The sequence below is a fragment of the Protopterus annectens genome, chromosome 11.part0 (genome assembly GCF_019279795.1).
Source record: "Protopterus annectens isolate FY-2018-M chromosome 11.part0, PAN1.0, whole genome shotgun sequence".
Taxonomy (NCBI): Eukaryota; Metazoa; Chordata; order Ceratodontiformes; family Protopteridae; genus Protopterus; species Protopterus annectens.
The window spans coordinates 1,146,862,950-1,146,887,098 of record NC_056745.1 but is presented as its reverse complement, the minus strand read 5'-3'; the positions used below and the strand labels follow the sequence as shown (position 1 = coordinate 1,146,887,098).

Sequence of the window (24,149 nt, the reverse complement as noted above, 5' to 3'; positions counted from 1 at the left end):
TTGAGTCCATCAGAAATGTATTGACCCCTTTTTGGTCCAGGTATAGTGTGTGCTTGAATTTTTGGCAACAATTTTTAATGAAGGATCTAGCTCCTCAACTATTAGAATTCAGTTGGCAGCAATCTCCAACGTCTATGTAGGAACTGAGAATTCTTTCCAGGCTTCATCTAGGCTTTGTAAGGCCTTCTTGAGAGCACTCATTTGTTGAGATCACCTTATAAAAACCCTGCTCCACCATGGGATTTGAATTTAATACTCCAGGCCTTAACTCATTTCCCCTTTGAACCAGCGGCAAAATGTGATCTTAAATTTCTGACTCAGAAAACTATCTTTCTAGTGGCTATTACATCTGCTAAAAGAGTTTCTGAACTTCAAGCATTATCCTTTAAACCTCCTTACTTGAATTTTCATAGAGATAGAGTAACATTATGAACCAACCCCTCCTTCCTAAGGTGGTGTCAGAATCCATCAACCAGTCTATTAATCTGCCTGTCTTCTTTCCAAAATTTGAAAACAAAGGAGAATATATGTTGCACTTGTTAGATGTTCATAGACAGTTACATTTCTATTTGCATAGAACAAAAGAATTTAGAAAATCTGATCAACTATTTGTCTCCTTTGCAAATGCCAAATTAGATCAGTTACAAAGGTAACTTTGGCAAGATGGCTTACTGATGTAATTTTTTTTGTCTACAATAAATTAGGTATTTCATTACTAAAACCTTTAAGAGCCCACTCGACTAGATCCATGGCAACTTCTTTAGCATTTTTTATCCAGACATTCCATGGATGACATGTGCAGCTGCAACTTGGACTAACCCTCAAACCTTTATTACTCATTACAAACTAGATCTGGTCTCAAGGGGAAGAGCAGCCTTTGGTTCAGCTGTGTTCAGGAATATCATTCCTTAGAGTCCTCCCAGGATTTAGGTAGGAAGGGAATCTGTCCCAAGAGTTGACGAATGAATGAAAATTGACAACATCAGATAAAGAAGTTATGTACTTACCATAACGTTCCATCTGTGTTGTGTATTTTTATTCTCCATCAACTACCCTTCCACCAACCCCCACCTTGTTGTCTTTTGGAAGAATAGAAGATGCTAAAGGAACCTTGTACCTTTGTTTGGGTCTCAGATTTTGCTAGTTATTTTGCTGTTTTATCCCTTTTTGAATGCTCTACAGATGCAAGGGGCAGCAAACAAGATCTGAGGTATGCTAAAGACTAGGGCATTATGGGAAAGGGAAGAGTTCTAGAGCTTTCAGTAATTTGCGAGCTAGTAGATGCAGCCAAGTCAAATCTGAGAATCAGATCCATAGCCAAGAGCTGAGGAAAAATGAAAATGTACACCATAGATGGTATGTTATGGTGAGTACATAATTTTTTTTTTTGCATTCAAGTTCACAAGGTTTTCGGTGGCATTCATCTATTAGTGAGGGCTCTTTCAAGATGTTTCTATAACTCCGTTGATTCTAGTGCTAACTATCTCATTTCTGTCCAGTAGACAGTTAAGAAAGTTTTTTTTCCCTTTGCAGAGCATTGTTGCTGACTGGCATCCATAACTGTTAGGTAATATAACTGATCGTCATGAAACATTCTTTAGATAATGCAGATGTTGCAGCCTGCACTGATGATATTATGCTATATTCCTAATCTGGTAAGTGACTTAATGTTAAGATCAATGTTCGGAAGGAATATACTACAGAAGTTGGATTATAGACAAATCAAGAAAAGACTGAGCTGTCAATCTTTGTAAAGAAAAGACAAAGAGGAAATCATTACAATGTTAATACCAGTCTTTATAAATGAATGTATTTCTGTTTTTTTTTTTTTGGGGATTGATATTTATACTCAGTAGGAGATGAAAGGAGAATAGATCTGCACATTTATGGAGATCTTTGAATGACATTCTCTTCTGTGCCACTAAGTATAGTATTCACTTCTTAATTGTCTTATATCGGCTGATTAGACAACAGGGTTTTTCAGAGTGTACTTACTAAATATTTGTGAACTAGGCAACAGTGCTGCACATTTAATGGCAATGCTGAGTAATTTTTTAAGATAACTGAATCTTTCTAGAAAATTTGTTAAATTGTATACTAGATGGGAATATGAGTTATACCATGCAATGACTTATAAACAATGCTCTGTCATACATCATGAGTAAAGCTTACCCATGCCCCCAAATACCTGTCATATATCATGTTTTATAGTAATAACTTATGTGGAAAGATAAAATATATATGGACACCTAGAGCATTAAGTAAAGAGGCCATTAACTGATTATGATTTTGGATATTCGTGAAAATTGCAGGAGAGTATCAGTTTATCTTAAATCATAAAGTGAACATTTTTCTAAGGATTATTCATCATTATTTAGAACTGGATAGAAGTGCAACCAAACTGTAGATCCCATGTGTTGGCAGGTGGACAGACAACATTACACTCCAAATTACGGAAAAACTACAAATTATTAAGCACTTTCATTCACAAAAGTAGGAACTTCATCAGAATGAAACACCCAGTTGTGGTCGATTTAAATACTAAGTGAGTTTTAACTGTGTCATTCTGATAAAGTTCCTACTTTTTAATAAATTGTAGTTTTTCCTTAATTTGCAGTCTAACATTGTCTGTCTACCTACCAATGCATGAATCTTACAGTTTGGTTGTGTTTTTAGTATCCTGAAGTCTTGTTTGTGTTAATTCGGTCAACAGGATGGAAGTGCAGTTAAGCTATCGGGGCAATCCAATACTTTTGCTCAGTTGTTGGTTGCTACTTAATTCAAATGCATATATGTCTCTCTTCAATACTAATCAGACTGATACAACTTTAAGTATTTCTTATTGTGTCTTATGAAGGAGATAGAAGCTTTGGAATTGTATGCGGCAAATTTGTTTTGATAATATAATTCACATTCTTCTAGAATGTAGGATGCACACAGGGCTGAAGACTACATTTTCTTTCAACTCTTTAGGTGCAGTTTCCAATCCTTTACTTACTGTTACTGAGGATAATACACTGAGACAACTTTTACTTTTCTTTCAAAAATATAAATCAGTTAAATCATCGGGGAAGCAACTTTAGTGTATAAGCATTTTTTTTTTTAAAAAAACATTATCAGATGGTGATTTCTTCCTGGCAGTGACTTATAACCACCAAATTCTGTGTGTGTGTGGCAATCCTGATATGGAAAATTTAGGGTGTTATTTACATTTCGGTGCTTCCCATATGCATAGAGAATATGCAAATTGTGCTGCTATGTCTACATTCAAATGGACAAAGTGTCACAGGATACCTTCTCCTTGAAAACAACCAGACACCAGGCAGGGTAAGGTTATATGCGCTTTTGTTCCCTTTATTCACACTCAGTACAAACGAAACTTCATCAGATACAAAACCTTACACACTTCCCCCCTTTTTTATATACAATTCAATTGGTAAATCACAGTCAATTAACTTTAATTAGTTAAGTGTGCTATTAAGTGGAAAAGGTAGGTAGACAGGAGGGGGGAGGGTAATGGGCTCTGTTTTTTAGAATACAGGGAAACATACTGGCAGGTTTTGTTGAATGCCACAGTTTTCCCTGGTATCAATGACATGATTTCTCTAAGGAGCTTGCTTCATTCAAAGGCAGATGAGATTAGATAAAAATGGTTTAAGTGGTTGAATATAGAAGCAATTAAGTTAGTATCTAATATATGTATTGTTGTTTATAAATATATTTTCTTAACAGATGAAATGTTTATTATGTATGTGTTTTTATAGGAGAATTATTCATGTATTATACACAGCTATATATTTTTAAAGAAAACATATTAATGTGTTTTTAACTTGAGAGCACACTTAACTAATTAATTCATTTAAGTTAATTGATTGTGATTAATCAATTGAATTGTATGGAAAAAAGGGGGGAAGTGTGTAAGGTTTTGTATCTGATGAAGTTCCGTTTGTATTGAGTGTGAATAAAGGGAACGAAAGCGCTTATAACCTTACCCTGCCTGGTGTCTGGTTCTTTTCAAGGAGAAGGTATCCTGTGACATTTTTGTCAGGTTATTTGCTTTTATGTGTTTTACTATTGTGATATTGGTGTACATCAGTGCACAAGATACTTGATCAAGGAAAGACTTTGACACTTTTTTGGAAGTTGGCTCTGAAGAGAGAAACTACAAGCATTTTTTGTGAATCATAGTGTTTGACACTTTTTTGGAAGTTGGCTCTGTAGAGAGAAACTACAAACAAGTATTTATTGTGAATCATCGACTTTGACACTTTTCTGGAAGTTTCTCTGAAGAGAGAAACTGCAAGCAAGTATTTTTTGTGAATCATAGACAGACCGGTGTTTACTGACAAGTTCCTGGCAATGGATAAGTCTGCGGACAATATTAGCAATGATGACAGTGTAAGTCTTACACAGCTTTTGGCTTTAATATCCCATATTAATACTAAAGTTGATTTAGTATGCTCCGGTAGAGCAAAAGAAATCCATACTGCTAAAGAAATGAATGTTAATAACTGTATTGCCATTGAAAAGTCTCCTGGTGAGCTGCAGGAAGCCAGAACATCCTACTTGGGGGCGGTACTGAGAGATGCAAATGCCACTGGAGTAGGCAAAGTGAATGGAAAAGGCTTACAACCAGTGGGTGATGGTGAATTTCTCTCCTGGCTGAACAGAGAACCGATACCATCGTGGGATGAATTCGGGGGCCAGCCAAGAGAAGGTGATGATCCTGTTTCCAGTTACAAGCATAAAATCTACAAATTGGAAAAAACCCTGAAAAAATTCTTGGGATTACAGCTTGACAATATGTGTTTCGAAGACTGTATATGTCTGGGAAGAGTACTGAAGGAGCTAAGAATCTGTAAGTTCCCTAATAACATTCAGAGTGGTTCGGTCTTACACGGGAACTTTTAGAACTGCTTGACCGGACATGCATTGACTTTATGTGGTTACTAATTAAAGACAATGCTAGAATAATATGCATTTTGAAAGATGAAATTGTGACACTACAAAGAGAAATAACTGCTGATAGCCTCTTTGAGACAAACAAAGGGGTTTATTCTACCATCTTCCTGAGGGTTGAGCAGCACAAAAATAACATTAAAAAGAAAAAAGAGAAGAAGCTGAAAAGACACCTCATAACTCTCAGTTTGTTGTTAATGACAACTTGAAGTATTTTTCTAACTGTTCTAGTACTGAGGTGATGCATAAGACTGTTGGTGATAAATATGTGGGGAAGACCGATTATACAACAATCCAGAGTAAAACAAATGAATGGTCACCTGTGTTTGGTAGAAATAACAGCACTGAGTGTTATACTGACTTTCCTTGTACTATGGTATTTCAAGAGCCTGTTGCTGATACTTGGGATATTGGAAATGGACTGAATACTATAAATGAAAGTTTTAGTAATAATGCCTCATTGTTACAGTATGCCGTAGAATGTAATGAGTTATCTAATGAAGCATGTCTTAAGGAACTGTATAATGATTTTGATGCAAACATGGAAAAGCATTGTGTTGAAATTACACAAGATATACTGTGGTAAATCTTTGGGGAACAAACAAAATCTAGATGTATTGAGCACAACCAATGAAGGAAATGATATATTTTTACAGCATGATTTTGAGTTTAATAATGTCCCTGTTGAAGCTATTTATAATGACAATAGTAATAATGCAGGGAACTGTAATGACAATAATGAAAACAGAAATGTTTGTATTCTGGAATATAAGGGCCTTAAGATTTATAACTACAGTGGAATCATATTAAATAACACCCATGCAGAACTATTTGTAAAAGGGTTTAGTTTTATCCATAAGAAACAGAATTATATGGTTAATACCATTTTAGATTTGAAGATGTTCGCAAGAACCATAAATTTAAAGTTGGTAATGCAGAACGGGAAGGAGAGTGATGCAACTAGAGTAACCCTAAAAAGAAAAAGTACTTGTAACCCCCCCCCCCAATTACCATCAGTGGCCCTTTTTGAAAGATTGAACGAAATAGAATACAGAAATTTTATAGGAAATAAGACTAGATGGATTAACCAAAATTTAACAAAAGACGAACAACAGGCATTAACAGAGTTAATGAGGAACCAAGACGTAAGAATCATGAAGCCCGATAAGGGGGGGGAGGGGTAGTTGTAATAGAACATTATGACTACACCACCAGAATGATGAAATATTTGAATGACAGTTCCTACTTTTGTGCAGCATCACTGAATGAGGTTAACATCTTTAATGCTAGATTAGACATGATTTTGGAAGAACTCTTCTGGGAATATACCTTCAGTGAAGATGAAGTGAGCTACTTAAAGGTGAACAATCCTGTAACCCCAGCCTTCTTTGGGATCCCCAAAATTTATCAATCTTTAGGGGATCCACCGATGAGACCCATAGTGGCAGGAGATGGGAGTAAAACAGAACCTTTAGGAAAAATGTTAGATTTCCATTTAAAAGGATTTTTTGAGGATAAAAACATGTCTTGAAGGTCTCTTGGCATTTATTACAGTGCATGGCAAAGAATGAATTCAAGGAAGAAGCTATTTTCTTGATTATTGATATTAAGGACCTTTTTCTTTGTATCCCACATGAAGAAAGAATGGAATATTTCCAGGAAGCACTAAGAGAAGGAACTTGATTTTCAAGGGACACTCTGTATGTCTTAGCTACCCTCATGAAATTGGTTCTGAAAAATAATTTTGTGTGGTTTCAGGGGGAACATTTCAAACAAACCCGAGGGGTAGCAATGGGTGCATCAGTAGCCCCAATATTTGCTAATATCATTCTTTGGTATTGGGAAACCAAATTTGTGTTAAATTCAATATTTAGGAAAAATATCTTTAGATATTATAGATTTTTGGATGGTATTCTAATATTATGGGAAGGGGGGCTTGATGAGACAGATGATTTTTTGAACTATATCAATGCCACTACTGATGTTTGAGCTTTGCCAGTAAAATTGAGAAAGAAGCAGTTAATTATCTGGACATCCACCTATACAAAAATGGAAGGGATGGATGTTATGAATCATGTATATACAGGAAGCCCACCCACTCGAATAGTTATCTGCACTTTGAGAGTGACCACCCCTTTGGCAAAAACGAAATCTGGTAAAGGGCAAAATTATTAGAATATCAAGACTAACAACAGATGACAACATTCTACGGCATACAGTAACAATGAGGCTCCAAAGACATGCATCTGGAGCATTTCTCCCCGGGCCTCCGCTGAAAACAGGCTCTGTCGAACCTAGTCGGACTTTCCCGGTCAACAAAATGATAAATTAAATAAAAAAAAAAATTTAAAGAACAAGAGTTAAAGACTATGCTGGGAATAAGGGGTTACCCAACAAGTGTCCTAGAGGGACAGGAGAGTTATGTAACAAGCAGGAGAGAAGATTTTTATCCTCCATTATTGAAAAAACCTGAGAGTTTGTTGAATGTTAATAATATAATAAGAATAGTGTAGAGGTCCGTAAAATGATGGAAAATAACTGGAATAGTGTTTTTGGGGCATATGGATTAACTGAAAAACTGGGTAATAAACCAAAAATAGTTTTCAGAAGAGGACCCAACATTAAGAACTTATTTGAAAGGAAGAAAGAGAAAGATAGGATTCCATTAGGTAATGTAAGGAAATGCAGTGGCTGCAGGGAATGTAGGTACATCTATGAATGCAGGAATATAGTGATAGAGGGTCACAATAGAATAATTCAAGTGACAGGAAATTATAACTGTAATACAAAAGGAGTTGTCTATGTTGCCTTGTGCCAGTCATGCTGTGCATGTTATATAGGAAGAACGGAAAACAAGTTAAAAAAAGCGAATTTACCAACATATATGTGCAGTTAACAGACAAGACAAAACAAATGCCTTATTTAGACACAGCATAAACTGTAAGGATTAAAAAAAAATCCTCTTCTGTGTATTGGAAAAGGTAGGTAGACAGGGGGGGAGGGTAATTGGCCCTGTTTTTTTAGAATACAGGGAAACACACTGGCAGGTTTTGTTGAATGCCAAAGTTTTTTTCCTGGTATCAATGAAAGGATTTCTCTAAGGAGCTTGCTTCATTTAAAGGCAGATGAGATTAGGTAAAAATGGTTTAAGTGGTTGAATAGAAGCAATTAAGTTAGTATCTAATATATGTATTTTCATTTATAAATATATTTTATTAACAGATTAAACGTTTATTATATATTATATAGGAGAATTATTCATGTATTATACACAGCTATATATTTTTAAAGAAAGAACATAATGTGTTTTTAACTTGAGAGCACACAACTAATTAATTCATTTAAGTTAATTGATTGTGACTAATCAATTGAATTGTATATAAAAAGGGGGGAAGTGTGTAAGGTTTTGTATCTGATGAAGTTCCGTTTGTACTGAGTGTGAGTAAAGGGAACGAAAGCGCTTATAACCTTACCATGCCTGGTGTCTGGTTCTTTTCAAGGAGAAGGTATCCTGTGACATTTTTGTTGGATTATTTGCTTTTTTACTATTGTGATACAAATGAACAAAGTGAATTATTTCTGAGCATTGTGATGAAATACCCAGTTCACTCTTGCATATCTTACTATGTGAAAATGGACAAGAAATGAGTATAGTTATGTGCAGAGAAATCTGTATGTGCATAAAGTTTCAAATGCTGTTGGGTGTTTTCATCAAGAGATAGTGAGAGTGAGCCTACAAGGATCTCTTCATACTTTCCACAAGATCCTGTACCCCGATGGGCTCAGTGCTGCTGACTCACAGCTCACCCAAACTGTTTTCAGGTTTTTATTCAATATGAAGGTGTCCTTTTATGAGTACCCTGTTATGACTTCTATAAGGTTGGAAAGAAGAAAGATAGGACAGATGGAAATAGGTGAGACAGAACAGACAAGGGAAACATGAATGGAGCACATTACTTGTGCAGGAGGAGCTGAGAGAGTATCAGTACTATGTTTTTGGTGGTGATAGACTCCCACTTTTCCATTTTTAATAAGCAAAGTTGGGGAAGAAAGAAGGGCAGAGTATGACAGAGAATGGGTTGGGAAAGAGGTAATTTTTTTTAATAACGAAAAACATGAAACACAGGCAAGACAGATAGGAAGAGTCTGGTGGGCTTGTAGTGGGATGGGGTAACAACAAATACAGAAGGTACACAGAGACAAAAGGGAGGATGAGGAAGGTAGAAAGGCAATATTCACCCCCCCAGTCTGGAGGACCTCAAATAGCCATATACCCTGATGGAACTGGGCAGAGTAATCCAAACGAAATGGGTTGAGCCTCCAGTGGGTCGATAGAACGACTGAGACAATGAGTCTTCTACCCACTGGAGGAGAGATTGGTTTTGGGCTTAAGTAGAAACATGTCTTTATTTCACAAAAATGAGCAATGTGACATTTTATTCCTGAATATGAAACTTTCATTAACCAATTATATACCTTGTAATTTTAATGAGTAAATGCTGACAAATACTAGCTGCCGTTCATGTCTGCTGTCATTGTTATTACTGAATTTACTGTAATCTGACTGAATAACTGTATTAATTGCTACACTGAAATGCCATGAATGATATGTAGTTAAGTAATATGGGTCTATATCACTTCGACGAAAAGGCAGAAGTTTGAACACCATATGTTCGAACTTCTAATCTCAAAGTGCAAAACCATCAAAGGCTTAGAACAGCGATTTTTTTTTTCCAGGGGAAAAAAAATTGCTGTTCCAAGAAACACACACACAACACAAGCACACCAAAAAAACAGCAATCCACACATATACACTTAAAATCCTACATCTAACCCTACACTAAACTGTACATACACTGCTATCTATCCACTTACCTTAACCCAAACCCTAAGGTCCGTCACTATTGCACACTCACCTGACCTGCGCCCTAACCCTAACTCACCTATCCTGCCCTAACCCTAAAGTCTGTCACTATCGCACACCCACCTCGCCTGCACCCTAACCCTAACTCACCTAACCCACGCCCTAACTCTAACGTCCGCACAATCGCACACTTACCTGAACCTGATCCATAACTTTCCACCACAGTGCTGAAAACCGAGAAGCCGCAGAAACGGACAACCAAATTCTTTCCCTGGGAAAGAATTTGGTGTTCCGCGGCTTCGCGATAATCAGTTATCGAACTTCACAGTTCGAACATATGGTGTTCGAACTGCAGAAGTTTCAACGAACTGATAGGAACCCAAGTAATATAAAAGTAAATACTAGGAAGTGCTGCTTCACATTTGGGCAAAATTTCACTTCCAAAATAATCCTTAGCTGACATACAGTTACTTTCAATTGACTTATCAATAGTAACCAGTAGGTTGTATCATCACTCTGCTTACCCTTTACACCCTGTGAGGACACAGGCTGGGCACAAAAAGGCGTAGGAATGCATAGACTTAATGCGCAAGTGCCAGCATCTTGCATTTAAGCTGTAGCTTGCATGGTATTTAACTTGTCCACAGCAGTATGAAGCCAGCTATGCCAATGAAAGCACTTTCACATCTGCACTTCAATGTGATTCATAGGGTGAAGTATGGCTATGCTTCATTTGCATAAGAACTTCTTCTGCTTCTGGGCTCCAAGTTTATGCAAAAGTCAAGGGGAAAATGCAAATTATCCAAAAAGTTTATAAATCACACAGCATATAATTATTGACAAAAGGCAGTTATCAGTGGAATTTACTGTGACATCTTCAGGATTAGCCTATGATTTATTGATAAGGCAGGAAATATTGCAGTAAGTGTTATGTTTCAACCTGCACAGATCTGGAATGTGTAAGGGAAAATATTTAGCTTACATTCCTATTACATTGTACAGTGGCTTATTGCAGACACTTGTCTCTGGCAATGGAAGTGCATGGGACCACATTGCAGGCAACTTTCCAGTAATTAAGGAATGAAACACATGACAAATTATTTAATATTCACTTTGCCACACTCTTACAGCAAACCTTTACAAGCCTACACTTTACTTTGCACAGTCCCACACATAATGCAGTATATGAATGCATAACACTTGTAATAATGCAAAGGAAAGACAGACCCAGAAATCATAATTAACGTTTCACTGTACTTCTGTCAATTTTTAATTAATAAATGAAATCCATGACCCAGAACTCTTTGAAGTTACATAGACGTAAGAAAGGTGTAGTCTTTTGCCAGCATCTACTTGCAGGTTACAAAAAATGATGCAGCAATAGGAAGCAAGACAGGAGAAACAGCTTCTGTCTTGAGGAGAATCATATCCTCAAGGACGCACTGGAAATGTATGGGAAACATCTTTTTGGAAAAGGGGGCCAAAACAGACAGGAAGAGCTTAAGTCATGGAATCAAATAGCAGCTGACATTAATGCTATAATAGGAAGGAACCACGCACCTTGGCACAGTGTAGGAAAAGAGCTGATGACATGGTGAGATGTACAAAGACAGTTGCTAGGCAGAATGCAATTGCCTGTAGCAGGACTGGTGGTGGCCCTTCCACAGTCCAACATTTAACACTAGATGAAGAGTACATTCTCTCTGTAATGAGTGATTACTTTAATGCAGATGAAGATGCTGCAGGAATTATCCAATGCAGCACTGATACCAGTATATTTCAGACACCTACAACCTCCACCTGGGCACATATAACCTTTCAGGTACTCCATCAACATTAGATGTAGCACAAACTCTACAGACATTACTTTTAAGAAAAAAAATCATATATGTACCTATCACAAGTCACAGTAATCACAACTTGACATAATTCTTCACAGGGTCACCACCAGAAACAATTACTTACTGTGCTGCACCACAGCAAGCTGGCTTTGACAGCTGAATGTCTCTCAGTGATGATGCAATTAGTATCATTCTCATGACATAGTCTCAGGAGAGTAGCATGCAGTCACAAAGTATACTGGCAGGGTCCCTACACCTCAGCAGGTGGATAACACTGTAGGCAGTGGCATAGGCTCACACACTCAGCATAATGAAGTAATGGCATTACAACAAGGGGGAAGAACACCATGTAGCTCAACACATTTTCTTGTGCACAGCCTGATCCCACTGCTGAAGAGACTACCCTTTCTGTGCTAGTAGTAGCCACTGCTAGACATGTTCACAGGGGTGCTAGGTGAAGACATATTTTGCAGTTATCCCTGGAGACATGCATGACCTTGTCTGCCCAATAACAGATGTACCATGACATAGTTCAAACCCAGGCTTTTGCCACCGAGAGTCAGTTATAGATGAATAGAGTACTACAGGATATATATATGAGGAAATTCTCCAGTACATGGGCATGATGGAGGCCAGGGAATGCTATGATGATCCTTATGAAAAATATGGTTGCACACATGCCATCAGTCAGCCTGCATGTGCCTAATGACATTATGTTGACCAAAAAAGGGCAAAAACTGAAAATGCCAAGTAGACTGCTGTATAGTGGGGATTGGTGTTTTCATTTTCCCCATTGTTATGTGATTTCAGAGTTGGTATATATAATAAGCAGAGGGTGTGGGGGTGCAAGGGTTCTTGCCCCCCTACATAGAATGCGAGCTGAGTTTTAATGCAATATAGGTTACGCCCTTTAATTGTCGATGTAGTTCTGCTTGACATTCAGATCACTCAGTGTTATGAATTTATACTGGAAATGGGAGTAAGGTATACAGCATGTGTATCTGAAGAAAATATTGCAGACATTCTTGTGGATCATTCTGTCTTCATATTTTGGGACTTGCTCTAGTGTGTCCTGACATTTCAAATGGTTACCCCCTGTCAAATAGTTCCATCTCCAGGCAATTGCGCATCTCCTTCCGCAGCAGGTTTTAATGTGACCGAAATGAGCAATTTACAGCAGGATATAAATAGACTAGCAATAAAAACAGGCATCTTCATGGAATGCAGAGTGGATAGAAAAGGCCTTGAGTTGCTTTTTATAACCCAGCTGTGCATGGCAAACCTGAGCATCAAGAAGTGGCTATGAATTACATAAAGGTAGGAAGACCACCTTATTTGCAAGGATAGTTACAGATTTTTCACACATCCCTCATTTACATCTCATTATTACCTCATTTGTGTGTGTTTTTCTCAAACTGGTTCTAACAACTGTACTTCAGTGCAGCTGTTGGCTGAATCACTCATAAGTTGCACCCATTCGCAGTTTGTGCTTGTACCTGTTGCGCTTATGTGTAACGACTATGAATACTACTCTTAATTTTATGTTTTTTTTACAATGTACAGTGTATTGTGCTAAAGAAGATCTCTTTAAATTATTTGGATATATACCTTATGGGTGGAGTGGGCAAATTTTTAATGAATAACAAAGTATGTTGAAATATATACTTGAACTGTGGCCAAAACGTTGAACCATTATTTATTTATTTATTTTTGGACTAAGTCATTGCTGTTCATATTCATAACATCATTGGAGATTTTGTAAGTATGTGTGTTATGAAATTAAAATACATTTTATATTGTATCAGTTGATATTGAAATAATAAAGTCTTTAAATTGGGAAACAAGCAGTACCTTACACAACAGCACTTTATATGTACGCATGCAACAGTGAAAATTATTTTAAAGTGAAGCTTCTCTGGGGATTAAAACATTGATATTTAGAAGACCTACACTGGTGCATTGCTTTTGACTGTACTAAGGTCTTTGTAGCATTTTTATAAATTTGCATTTAATGTTGCAGGTTTGTCTTTTCTGACTTAAAAATGTTTATTTTTCAGTTATTTTCTACCGGAAAAATCACTGGGACCAGACTTGCTGAATTGAAGGCCAAGTACACTTTTTTGCGTGAGACATTGAAAAGGTATTTAGACAGCACAATTATTTATCAAATAATGCACTGTGATGTAGACATGTAATCTAGTGTTTGCCAAACAACATTAAAGAACATTGCACTGCACATAAATAGCCTCAATAAAACTGATTAATTATTGAAATATGATAACCCGAGCTTCTATGTACAATATTTTAGTTAGCATTTTATATTCCCTTACATTGCTCAATACATTTGCCTTGCAACATCTCTAAAACTGATTCTATAGCACTGTAGATTTACTACAACTGGTTCCATTCCTCAACAGACAGATAAAAGAAGTATCTGAAGCAATTATTTCTTCCCGACTTGTCATCACAAAGCAGTTTACAGAGACTGCTGTTGTCTCAAGAGTACCACATAAAATGTCTTCCAGAATGCTACACTGTCTGTTTACTGGTTTACTGATTACATCTTCTAACCACTACCACCACCATCACACAAGTGCTTCCATCAGCTGTTTCAGTTAAAATATCTCTGTGTAGTTCTGAATTGAGGAAGCTCTGACAAGGGTCCTCATACAGAAACTGATCCATTATGAATCATATGCACCATCAGCTTTAGGACTTAACGTTAATGTTTCATGCTACACTGGCAGGTCCCAAAAGAAAATGCTGTCTTCACTTTTAATCAAACTTATTATATCCTGCCTCACTTACCTGTGCATGCCTTTCTGTTTTTATACAGAGCAGACTAGTGCTAGCTCCTGCCATTTTATATCAAGCTACACTCATAACTTCAGTAGATAGATAGCCCACTATACTATCCCCGGCGATGAGTCTTCATACAGGTGTGTTGCACAGCAACTGAAAAATCTGATCCCACCATGACTGTACTCTAGTGCAGACTGAATAATGATTCAGAATTAGACATGTTTACCAATGTTTGGTGAACAACATACCATAATGAATGTACAAAGTGTAACTCATATTTCAATGGCACGTTGAGCACCACAAGTAGTAAGGAACACATTCAGTGTGTGAGAGGGTAGAAGCAATTGGTAGTGCACACAGCACAGTGTCACTGTGTACTATACATATCAGTAACATATAAGCACTAGGGCAGGACATTTGGCTCAGGAGATGTAAACAGTGCTCAAGAATGTGTACTCTGCAGTACAATAATACACTAGCTGGAGGGGCTAACAGCTAAAGGAAGAGAGCATAAGGCACTGTAAACTGTGCACTGTACAGTCAGGAAACCTGGTTTAGATATGCACTGCACCTTGCATATCGTTTACCTAAAAGTATGTCAGAACATTAGGTACTCAGGGGGAAAGCTATACTGCAATCATCATTTTATACACTGCATCATTAGCATAAAGTGTGATTAATGGTGGGATGCTCTAGAGGCTTAATAGGGCACACAGTAAAAGAATACTGTGTCATCTATGTATAAACACCATGCAAGGTAGTGGAATAATTATGCAATGTATGATTTGCCAGTGACATATAGGTGTATAGCAATATAAGCAGTACTCAAAGAAAATGGATGCATGATGCATAGACCATTTAGTTTAGGGCAGAACATAGGAATAGGTAGTCGATTTCAGAAATATTGCAGACTGCTATGTGCTCATTAACCATTTCTTCATACCAGGATACATTTGACTTCTGTTATTGCCAGCGTCTTTTTGACTGTACTGCATGTCAACATTCCTATGCAGCTGCTGCAGTTTAATATCTGTGTGCCTTTTTGGACCTTTCTGGATGACATAGAGATGATAATGAACATCAAATGGTGTTATGCTTGCCAGGAGCGAAAATAGAAGATGTGTGAGACAAGCCTTGGAATGCCTTAATGTAAGAAAGTATGGCTTTCTTTTTATTCATGTTGGTACAAATGATGTTGCCCGCAAGGATTCTCTGACTGTTAATAGGGAACTGACAGCCCTCTTAGAATGTATTGCTTGTACTGGTGTTAGGACGTATTTTTCACAAGTCACCTATAGAAAGGATAGTCAGGTCACTGTGAATGAAAAGATTTTTTGGGTAAATACCTAAATGGAAAAAATGTCCTGTTTTAAAAAAATGGAAATGTATAGAGCATCCAAGCCTTGTTTTGGGCACACGTGTTCAGACAGGATGGTGTGCATTTGTCTAGATCAGGGAAGATAATCTTTGCAGCAGATATTTTGCAATATTTGGCAAACACTAGGCAGTATTTTTGCCATGTCGAAAATTTAACAGACAACAGATAGCAACATTTGATGCCCCTCTGATGGTTGTTAAAGCTAGAGTTTGTATTGGAAAATTTGCTAAGTTCCCACAAGATTGATGTTGTTATTGTTTGTGAAACATGGTTAAAGACCAATGACTGGAAACCAGTTCTGTCAGGGTATACATGTTTTTTACTGTAACAGACATTCCAATAAAATATCAGGTGGAGGTGTTATGATAGGGATTAACGATAGCTATGAGACCTGTGATTATTACATGTTCAGTGATAACACCAACACTACAGACTGTGCAACTGTGACAATAAAGACAACCCTGAAACATATAACAGTTGTTGGAGTGTATAGACCACCAAAGTCAAGTGCAGATGACCTAGAGGAATTCATACATTTCTTGCATAAAACACAGGAAGGAAGAATAATGTAAGCTGGGAATTTATAATTTACCAGAAACAGACTGGAATAATATTGAATGTTAAGTTGTCTATCTCACCTTCATTCTTGCATTCGGCTCTGACTCGGCCATCTTCAATAGCTTGAGAACTGTTTACTGGCTTGAGGCTACCCCTTATCCCATGATGCCTAGCGATAGCTACCCAGATCTTGTTTGCCACTTCAGCTGCGAGGTGTATCGTTTTCTGACTCAGTCTTGTATTTTCAAATTTTCAAAATTTTTGTGTAGAAATATATCCTTATACTTCTTAAAACTATTAGATAATTACCTTTTCTTACTTTTATTTACTCGTGTTTGTTGTTGAGTACCTTTTTAGTCCTTCTTAGTAGAACTCGTTTAAGTTAGAGAGTTCTACCCTCCCCCATCCCTCCCCAAGGAAGCCGTTTAACTTAGAGGCTCTCCTTTCCTCTGTTTTTTGCTATCTTTAAAAAAAAAAAAAAAAAAAAAAGTGTGACTTGTGCTGTCAGAAAATGTCTCTGACAGATGGGCACACTAGCTGCGTTTATTGTTTGGGCGCTGTTCACCTGCAGGACTCTTGTTCTATCTGTCATGCCTTTAGTCCAAGAGTCCTGCAGGAACGGAAGAATAAATTGATCCTTAGGGGTCTATTAAAACCTCAGGATTCACCGGCATAGAGTTCACAGCCAGTGAAATCCCCAAAATCCTGTAAACCGTCGGCTCCACCTTTGAGCCAACCCTGGTACAGGATTTACCAAGTATGTCGGTTCCGGCTGGCACCAAGACAACACCTCTATCGGCTCCATCAGATGTTTCGGAGCCGTCTCGGTGCCATAAAAGGCTGAGGTTCCCCCTTGTTGGAGTCAGTTAATTCAACTCTTGGCTCTCCATTATTGCAAAGTGAACGTAGCCACCGTTCTTCACACTCCTCTCGATCCTCTAGGCTGTCTGATCATGATGTGGAGAGAGTAGTGAGTAGGTTGCTAAAATCACAGGCACTAGCTAAAATGTTGTCCAGCCCTCCTTAACAGGTATCAGCTCCATCCACCACCCTCTCAGTTCCTCCTCCAACTCCATTGAGCTCAGAGCCAGAGTTTGTTGGGGTTCGAGTAATGGAACCGTCGGCTCCAATAACCATATCTCCTTCAGTTCCAACGTCAGCTCCGATTACCTCGATGGTACCTTCCATTGAGGAATTGGCTCCGAGGGGGTGAGTGGCATCGGACCCTTGTCCGACCTCGTTCTCCCTCTCGGAGCATTGGCGCAGGTGAGCTCAGCTCCAACATCGACCTCGGAGTTGTCCCTCTCGGCGCGGAGAACGATTCCTATTTCTTTGGAACCAGAGCTTTCTCTGCCTTGAGGCAGGGACGCCTTTGAGGTCATGCGGAGTGTGCTGTCCCCTGAGTCAGCTCCACTTTCAGCCCCACCGGCTCCATCCGTCAATGCTCCAGGACACCCCATTGGGTGTTTCCTCTTCTTCTGAGGCCTCCCCTGATCACTCAGAGGAGTCCCCTTGGAAGAATAAGTGCAAGAGGAAGCACACTGACTCCCCTGAGTCTGTCACTTCTGATACAGACTTAGATGAATCGGAAGGGTCCCCGAGATCCCCCTCTGAAGATGTTTCCTTCTCGGACATCCTGGAAATGCTTAGGCAGAGGGAGAACTGGAATCCCCTAGCCCCTACCAAGGATGAGTCTGTATTCCTGGATGCTTTTGGTTTCTGACCTTCCACCTCCTGGGTTTCTCCGCCTTTCAACCCACTTATGTCCGTAGTGGCTTGAAAGGCTTGGTCAGCTCCGGACACAGTGGAACCAACTCCGAGGAGACCTGGTAAATTTATTACAGCTCCCCAGGATAAGCAATTCCTTTCTAAAGGTGTGCCCGTTGATGCCATGGTGGTAGCAACAGCAGCCACCAAAAAAGAGCTAGCAGAGATCTCTTCATCTGTTCATCCCCCTAACAAGGAGTCTAGGATGATGGACAGGTACGGAAAGTGAATGTTTGCTTCAGCGACCTTCTCCATGAGGTCACTGAACTATCTATGTCATTTTACTCCTTAAAGAGCTTGGACATACCCTTCAAGATCCTACAGCTGAGGGAGCACAAGCCAAAGTAGCTTCCCAGCTAGCAACACTTAATTCTATAGTTAACTCCTCCATGAGGCTCATTTCCTATGCAGCTGATGGAGCAAGTAGAGCCGCGGGCACGGGTGTAGCCCTTAGGAGGCATGGGTGGATGCAGCTGTGTCACTTTGCGGAACCCTTTCGAGCGTCCTTCACCAATATCCCCTTTGATGGCTCCTTTCTCTTTGGGCCACAGGTGAAAGACACATTGACTAGGTGTGAGCAAGAAGGCAAGACTCTCTCTGCTGTGGGAGTCCATTTTTCCACTCCCTCTAGACCTTACCCCAAGGGTCAGAAGAGTGGGAAGATGTGGTTCCGTAAATCTCAGAGAGCCTTTCCTGACACAAGTAGTGATTTTTCCTCCAGAGGCAGAGGGGGAAACAATAATAATAGACGCTGCCCTCGTGGCAAAGGAGGTCCGCAGAACCAGTGCAACAGAGAATCTTTCTCTGATAAGCCTTTCCAGCATCCCTGAAGGGTTGCCTGGCTGCTCACCTCTGGAGGCAGTCGGGGGAACTCTTTCACTGTACCCAAAAGCCTGGCAAAATTAACAAAAGACAGATGGGTACGGTCCATTATATCCGAAGGTTACAAAATTCCCTTCCTTCAACACCCTTACAGTCAAAGAAAATCCTTCCAGATGTTCCACCCAATCTGAAGGAGCAAGCAGTAATAGAAGTTTCAAAACTGCTAGAAAAAAGAGCCATCCAGGAAGTCTCCGCAGGCCAGCACGGATCCGGAACTTACTCAAGGTTCTTTTTGGTACCAAAAAAGACAGGGGACTGGAGACCGATTCTGGATCTCAGCAGAATAAACAAGTCTGTACAAAGAACAAAGTTTCGGATGGTCATGCTACAGTCCATTCTACCCTTTCTGGGTCAGGACAATTGGATGTGCTCGATAGATCTTCAGGACGCGTACTACCATATCCAGATGGACAGACGTACCAGGAGATTTCTTCGCTTTCGGGTGGGGGCCAGTCATTACCAGTTCAGAGCTCTGTCCTTTGGTCTCACCACAGCCCCCAGGGTGTTCACCAAATGTATGGCCGTGGTCATAGCTCACCTGAGACATCAAGGATTCCAGGTGTTTCCATATCTAGACGACTGGCTCCTCACTGCTACCACCAGGCATCAACTCCTACAAGCACGGGATTATACAATCACATCCTGCACCCAGCTAGGTATTACAATAAATTTTGAAAAATCTGCCTTGTTGCCCTGTCAATCTATCACTTACATAGGAGCAGATTTAAACACAAGGGATATGTTTGCAAGGTTACCACTAGAAAGAGTGTCCACAATTCGTCAACAAGTGCAAATTCTAATGCAGAGCAAAAGGATCCAAGTCAGGTATGTCCTTCAAACTCTGGGCTCCATGGCAGCTGCCATTCTTCTAATCCCACTAGCGTGCTTCCACATGAGAATTCTTCAGTGGCTTCTTTTCACACAGTGGTCTTTCCAAGAGCTACCCATGTCTCACATGATCCTGATCACACCAATTTTGATTCTACAAATTTAGTAAGGAAATTATTCACAGTGTATATTCAGGAACAACAATTGCTTCAGATTGTAAAAAAATCTACCAGGGGACGGAACATACTAGACATTGTTTGTGTTCCCAAAGAAATTACTGTAACCTCAAGTCAAGTTTTACCAGCATTGATTAGCAGTGATCATGGGGTTATAAAGGTTAATTTGTTGCTAGATAATTCTGCCAAATTGAAATCTAAGCCAGTGCACAGAAGGTTAATTACAGATTATATGGAAGCAAAATAGTCACTAGTAAAACTAACTGGAGTGAGATGTTCAGTGGAAAAACTGCAGATAGAATGTGTAAAGTTTTGAAAGAGAAACTGAGTGCAAAAAATAAACAAAAAATGTTTAAAATCAGGATCTAGGCATACAAGATCAGGCAGATATATTTCCATAAGGACAAGATATCTGATTAAGGTGAGAGAGAAAAAAATATAAGAAATGGAAGACAGGTCGAACTGCAACTTTGAAAACTGAAATAAACAAGCTGGACAAACAGGATTAAGCATAGTGTGAGACAAGATCAAGAAAAATTTTAAGAAAATTTATATAAAGATATTGAGCATAATAGGATACCTTTTTATAAATACATAAGATGTAGAAGGGGTAAAGAGACATAAACTGTGTGCAGATTCTAAAATTTATTCTCAGACACAACAGATTATAGATATATTTACAAAAACTTATGCAAAACAGTTTGGCTCCACAGAAGGGTTGGTAAGTTGCCCTAGTGACATCCAGGTAACCTCAGCTACTGGAATCAAATTAGATTATATTGAAAAAGAACTGCGCAAACTGGATCTAAACAAAGCACAGGGAGGAGACAAAATTAGTAACAATGACCTGAGAACACTTCAGCAAGAACTTACAGTACCATTATATCGATTATTCACTAGGTCATATAAATATGGGGAGATTCCTCAAGATTGGAGACATACACATATTAAACCTGTTTTTAAGGGAAAGGGGAGTAGGACAAACCCAGAGTCATACAGACCCTTAAGACTACTTTCATGTGGAAAAATAATGGAGAAAGTAATATTGGATATGTTATTGTCAGAAGTGGATAGGTTGGGACTTGAAGCCATATATCAGCATGCATATGTTGAAATCAGATCAATTGCCACCTCTAACATGATGTTCTATAATAATATAATAGCTATGAATGAAAAATTGTGCTGTGATTAATTTTATATAGATTTAACTTCAGCATTTGAAATCCGCAGTGGTTGTGCTGTGGTAGCGTTATCACCTCACAGTAAGACTCTGTCCAGTTTGATTCTCAGGTAGAGCGTCTTCTGCGTGGAGACATGCGTAAATGGGCGTACCTTCGTTGAAGGTTGTGCGTCAGGGCTGGCAACTCGGCATGTAAAAATCAGCTGCCAATCATTAGCGGACCGGAGTTCTGCTGTGGCGACCCCTAACCGGGAAAAGCCGAAAGACACAATACACATAACACTGATCAATAAACTAGTACAACTAGGTATTGATGTACTCTTGATAAGATGGATAGCTACATGGCTTACAAATAGGACATGGCAAGTATCATACAGCAACTGGACAGGCAAAGTCCTTGATTACAGTCAGGGTGTCCGACAGAGCTCTGTCCTAGGCCCTTACTTGTTTAGATTGTATCTTTTAGACCTAACTTTTTCATCTGAGGTGTTCTATAGTCTATATGCAAATTACCTGAAATTGGGTAAACTGATTACAAATAACTTGACTAAATTGACCATTTGAGCACAGGAGAATAATATGCTGATAAATCAAAAACTAAGCATATGAGATTTGATAGGCATAAATTGAAAGGTGAATATTTAATACAGCACACAGTGATTGAAACTGTAGACTCATTTAAGGACCTGGGTATATGGATAGATTCAGCTATGAGTTTGTTCTAATCATATCGACCAATTGGTTAATGATAGTTATAGAACTATAGGTTTTCTAAAAAGATTTATAGTCTAAGAAATAAAAAATAATGAAGTCATTGTTTGCTAGTTACATTAGACCCAAACTTGAGTATGGAATAACAATATGGAAACCCTATAAGAAAACAAGTATGAGTAAACTGGAAAGAGTACAACGGAACTATACCAAAGGCATCCATGGATGTGAAAATTTAAGTTATTATGAAAGACTGAACTATCTGAATTGTACAGTTTCTCTTACAGATATCTAAAAGGAGATCTTATTCAGGTATATAGGGCATTTAGTGACAGCTACCTCTGGGAATGTTTGGGGTTAACAAAACGTACTAGAGAATCATCAGACAACCTATGTAGGAGATTCTATAGGAATGAGAAGTGAACTAATTGGTTCTCTGACAGAGTAGTTAATGTATGGAACAGACTACCAAATTACATTAAAGCAAGTACTAGTTTACATATTTTTAAGAACAGCCTGGATACTTACTATGGGAACAAGTGATGTGAAGTTGTTCTGTCTCGCTGTTCATTCTTACAGATGGGATAGGAGCTGATCCTCGGCTCCGAGTCGGCCTACTACAAAGCACGAGGTCTTCGGACAGCTCGAGGCCAAGTCCCTATCCCATGATGCTCCTTGAGTTACCCCAGATCTAGTTTGCCACTGCAACAGATTGGAGGTTTCCTAGCACAGCTCGGGCCAGTATTATGTATTTTTTTCTCAAGAATTACTGTTTTCTCTCTTTATCTTTATATATTGATAGTTAAAACTTTAAAACTCTAAAATATTAATAGCTTGTTAGAGTGTTAGCTTTTTCTAACACTTTGTTATACTCCCTTTGGCCTTCGTTTTTTTATAGGCCTTTAGTATTCCCTTTCCCTTCTTTGGTGTGCCTTTATAAAGATATTAGGATAGTTTATATAGCTTTGTAGTGTTTTATAAGCATTTATAGACGTTAGATATTGTGTGTGTGTTTATATTCTTATAGTTAGCTCACATGTATTCATATACAGCCCATTTGTTTTTTAAGGGCTCCTTACTGTAGTTTAAAATTTGTGTGTGTGTGTGTGTGTGTGTGTGTGTGTGTGTGTGTGTGTGTGTGTGTGTGTGTGTGTGTGTGTGTGTGTGATTGTGTCTACATTCCTATTTGATATTACAAGTCTGTTGGTGTACAGTTGGATAGTGTCATGACTGACCAAGAAAAAGATAAACATCCCAAGTCTGGATTTAAAAAATGTCCAAAGTGTGGACAAAAGATGTCAGTGACTGATAGTCACATAAATTGTGCTTTTTGTCTCAGAGCCTTGCACTTGCAAGAGAGTTGCTCCATTTGCCATTCTTTTTCTAGCAGAGTACTACATGAAAGTTAAAGAAAATTGATTGATAGAGGACTTCTAAAATATTCTTTTTAGGAAGCTCTGAGCGACCAGGATAAAACTAGCCAGTCTTTCAAGTCCTCTAAGGCTTCTTCATCTAACTCGTCAAAATCTAAGAAACTGTCGACCTCTGCTCCACAGCTTTCGGAGCTGGTCCCCAGTCTTGGAACTGGTCTCTGAAGTACTGAAATCACCTATCTTCCAGTCGGTACCACCCTCCATACATTCATCTTGGTCCTCGATTAGTCTATCTGATTTGGATGTGGATCGTGTGGTGCAGAAGCTTCTACAGGCACCAGCATTTGCTAAATTTTTATTAGCTCCGACCCAAGTGGTTTCGGAACTGAAAACTGTTATTCGATCTACTTCTTTTCCTCTTCTGACCCGTACCGGTCCATCAGAGCTGGAGGAGTTGGATCTCATGATTGTAGAGCCTTCGGAGCTGACACCTGCTCCAGTGTCATCAGTTCTGTTTACTCAGACTTCCTCGGCACCCATCGAGGAGTCTAGGAGCTGACACTCACCGGCTGGGTCAGGGGAGGATCGTCAGACTGACCTGTCATTTCCGACTTTACCTCTCAGGGTGTCGGCTCAGATGAGTTTGGCTCCTACCTCTGGATCAGAGCCCACAGTTCTGGTGCCAAGGGGATCAGTTGTTTCTTCGAATCCAGCGGTTTCTTCTCATCAGAGCAGGGGTGCCTTTGAGGCCATGAGGAGAGTAATGTCCCCCAGGACATCCACAACTTCAGGACCAACTACCCCCTCCCCAAAAGTGCTTGTGTCCACTT

The 24,149-nt window shown here is 38.9% G+C and overlaps 1 protein-coding gene across 1 annotated transcript in view; it reads left to right on the top strand.

The window, feature by feature from the left end:
• Positions 1–24,149, top strand: part of CCDC146 (coiled-coil domain containing 146) — a 4,019,163-nt gene that overhangs the window by 1,807,486 nt on the left and 2,187,528 nt on the right. The window contains exon 3 of the mRNA XM_044088498.1: positions 13,722–13,804. Within this exon, the coding sequence (XP_043944433.1) occupies positions 13,722–13,804 (83 nt within the window). The remainder of the gene's footprint in view (positions 1–13,721; positions 13,805–24,149) is intronic.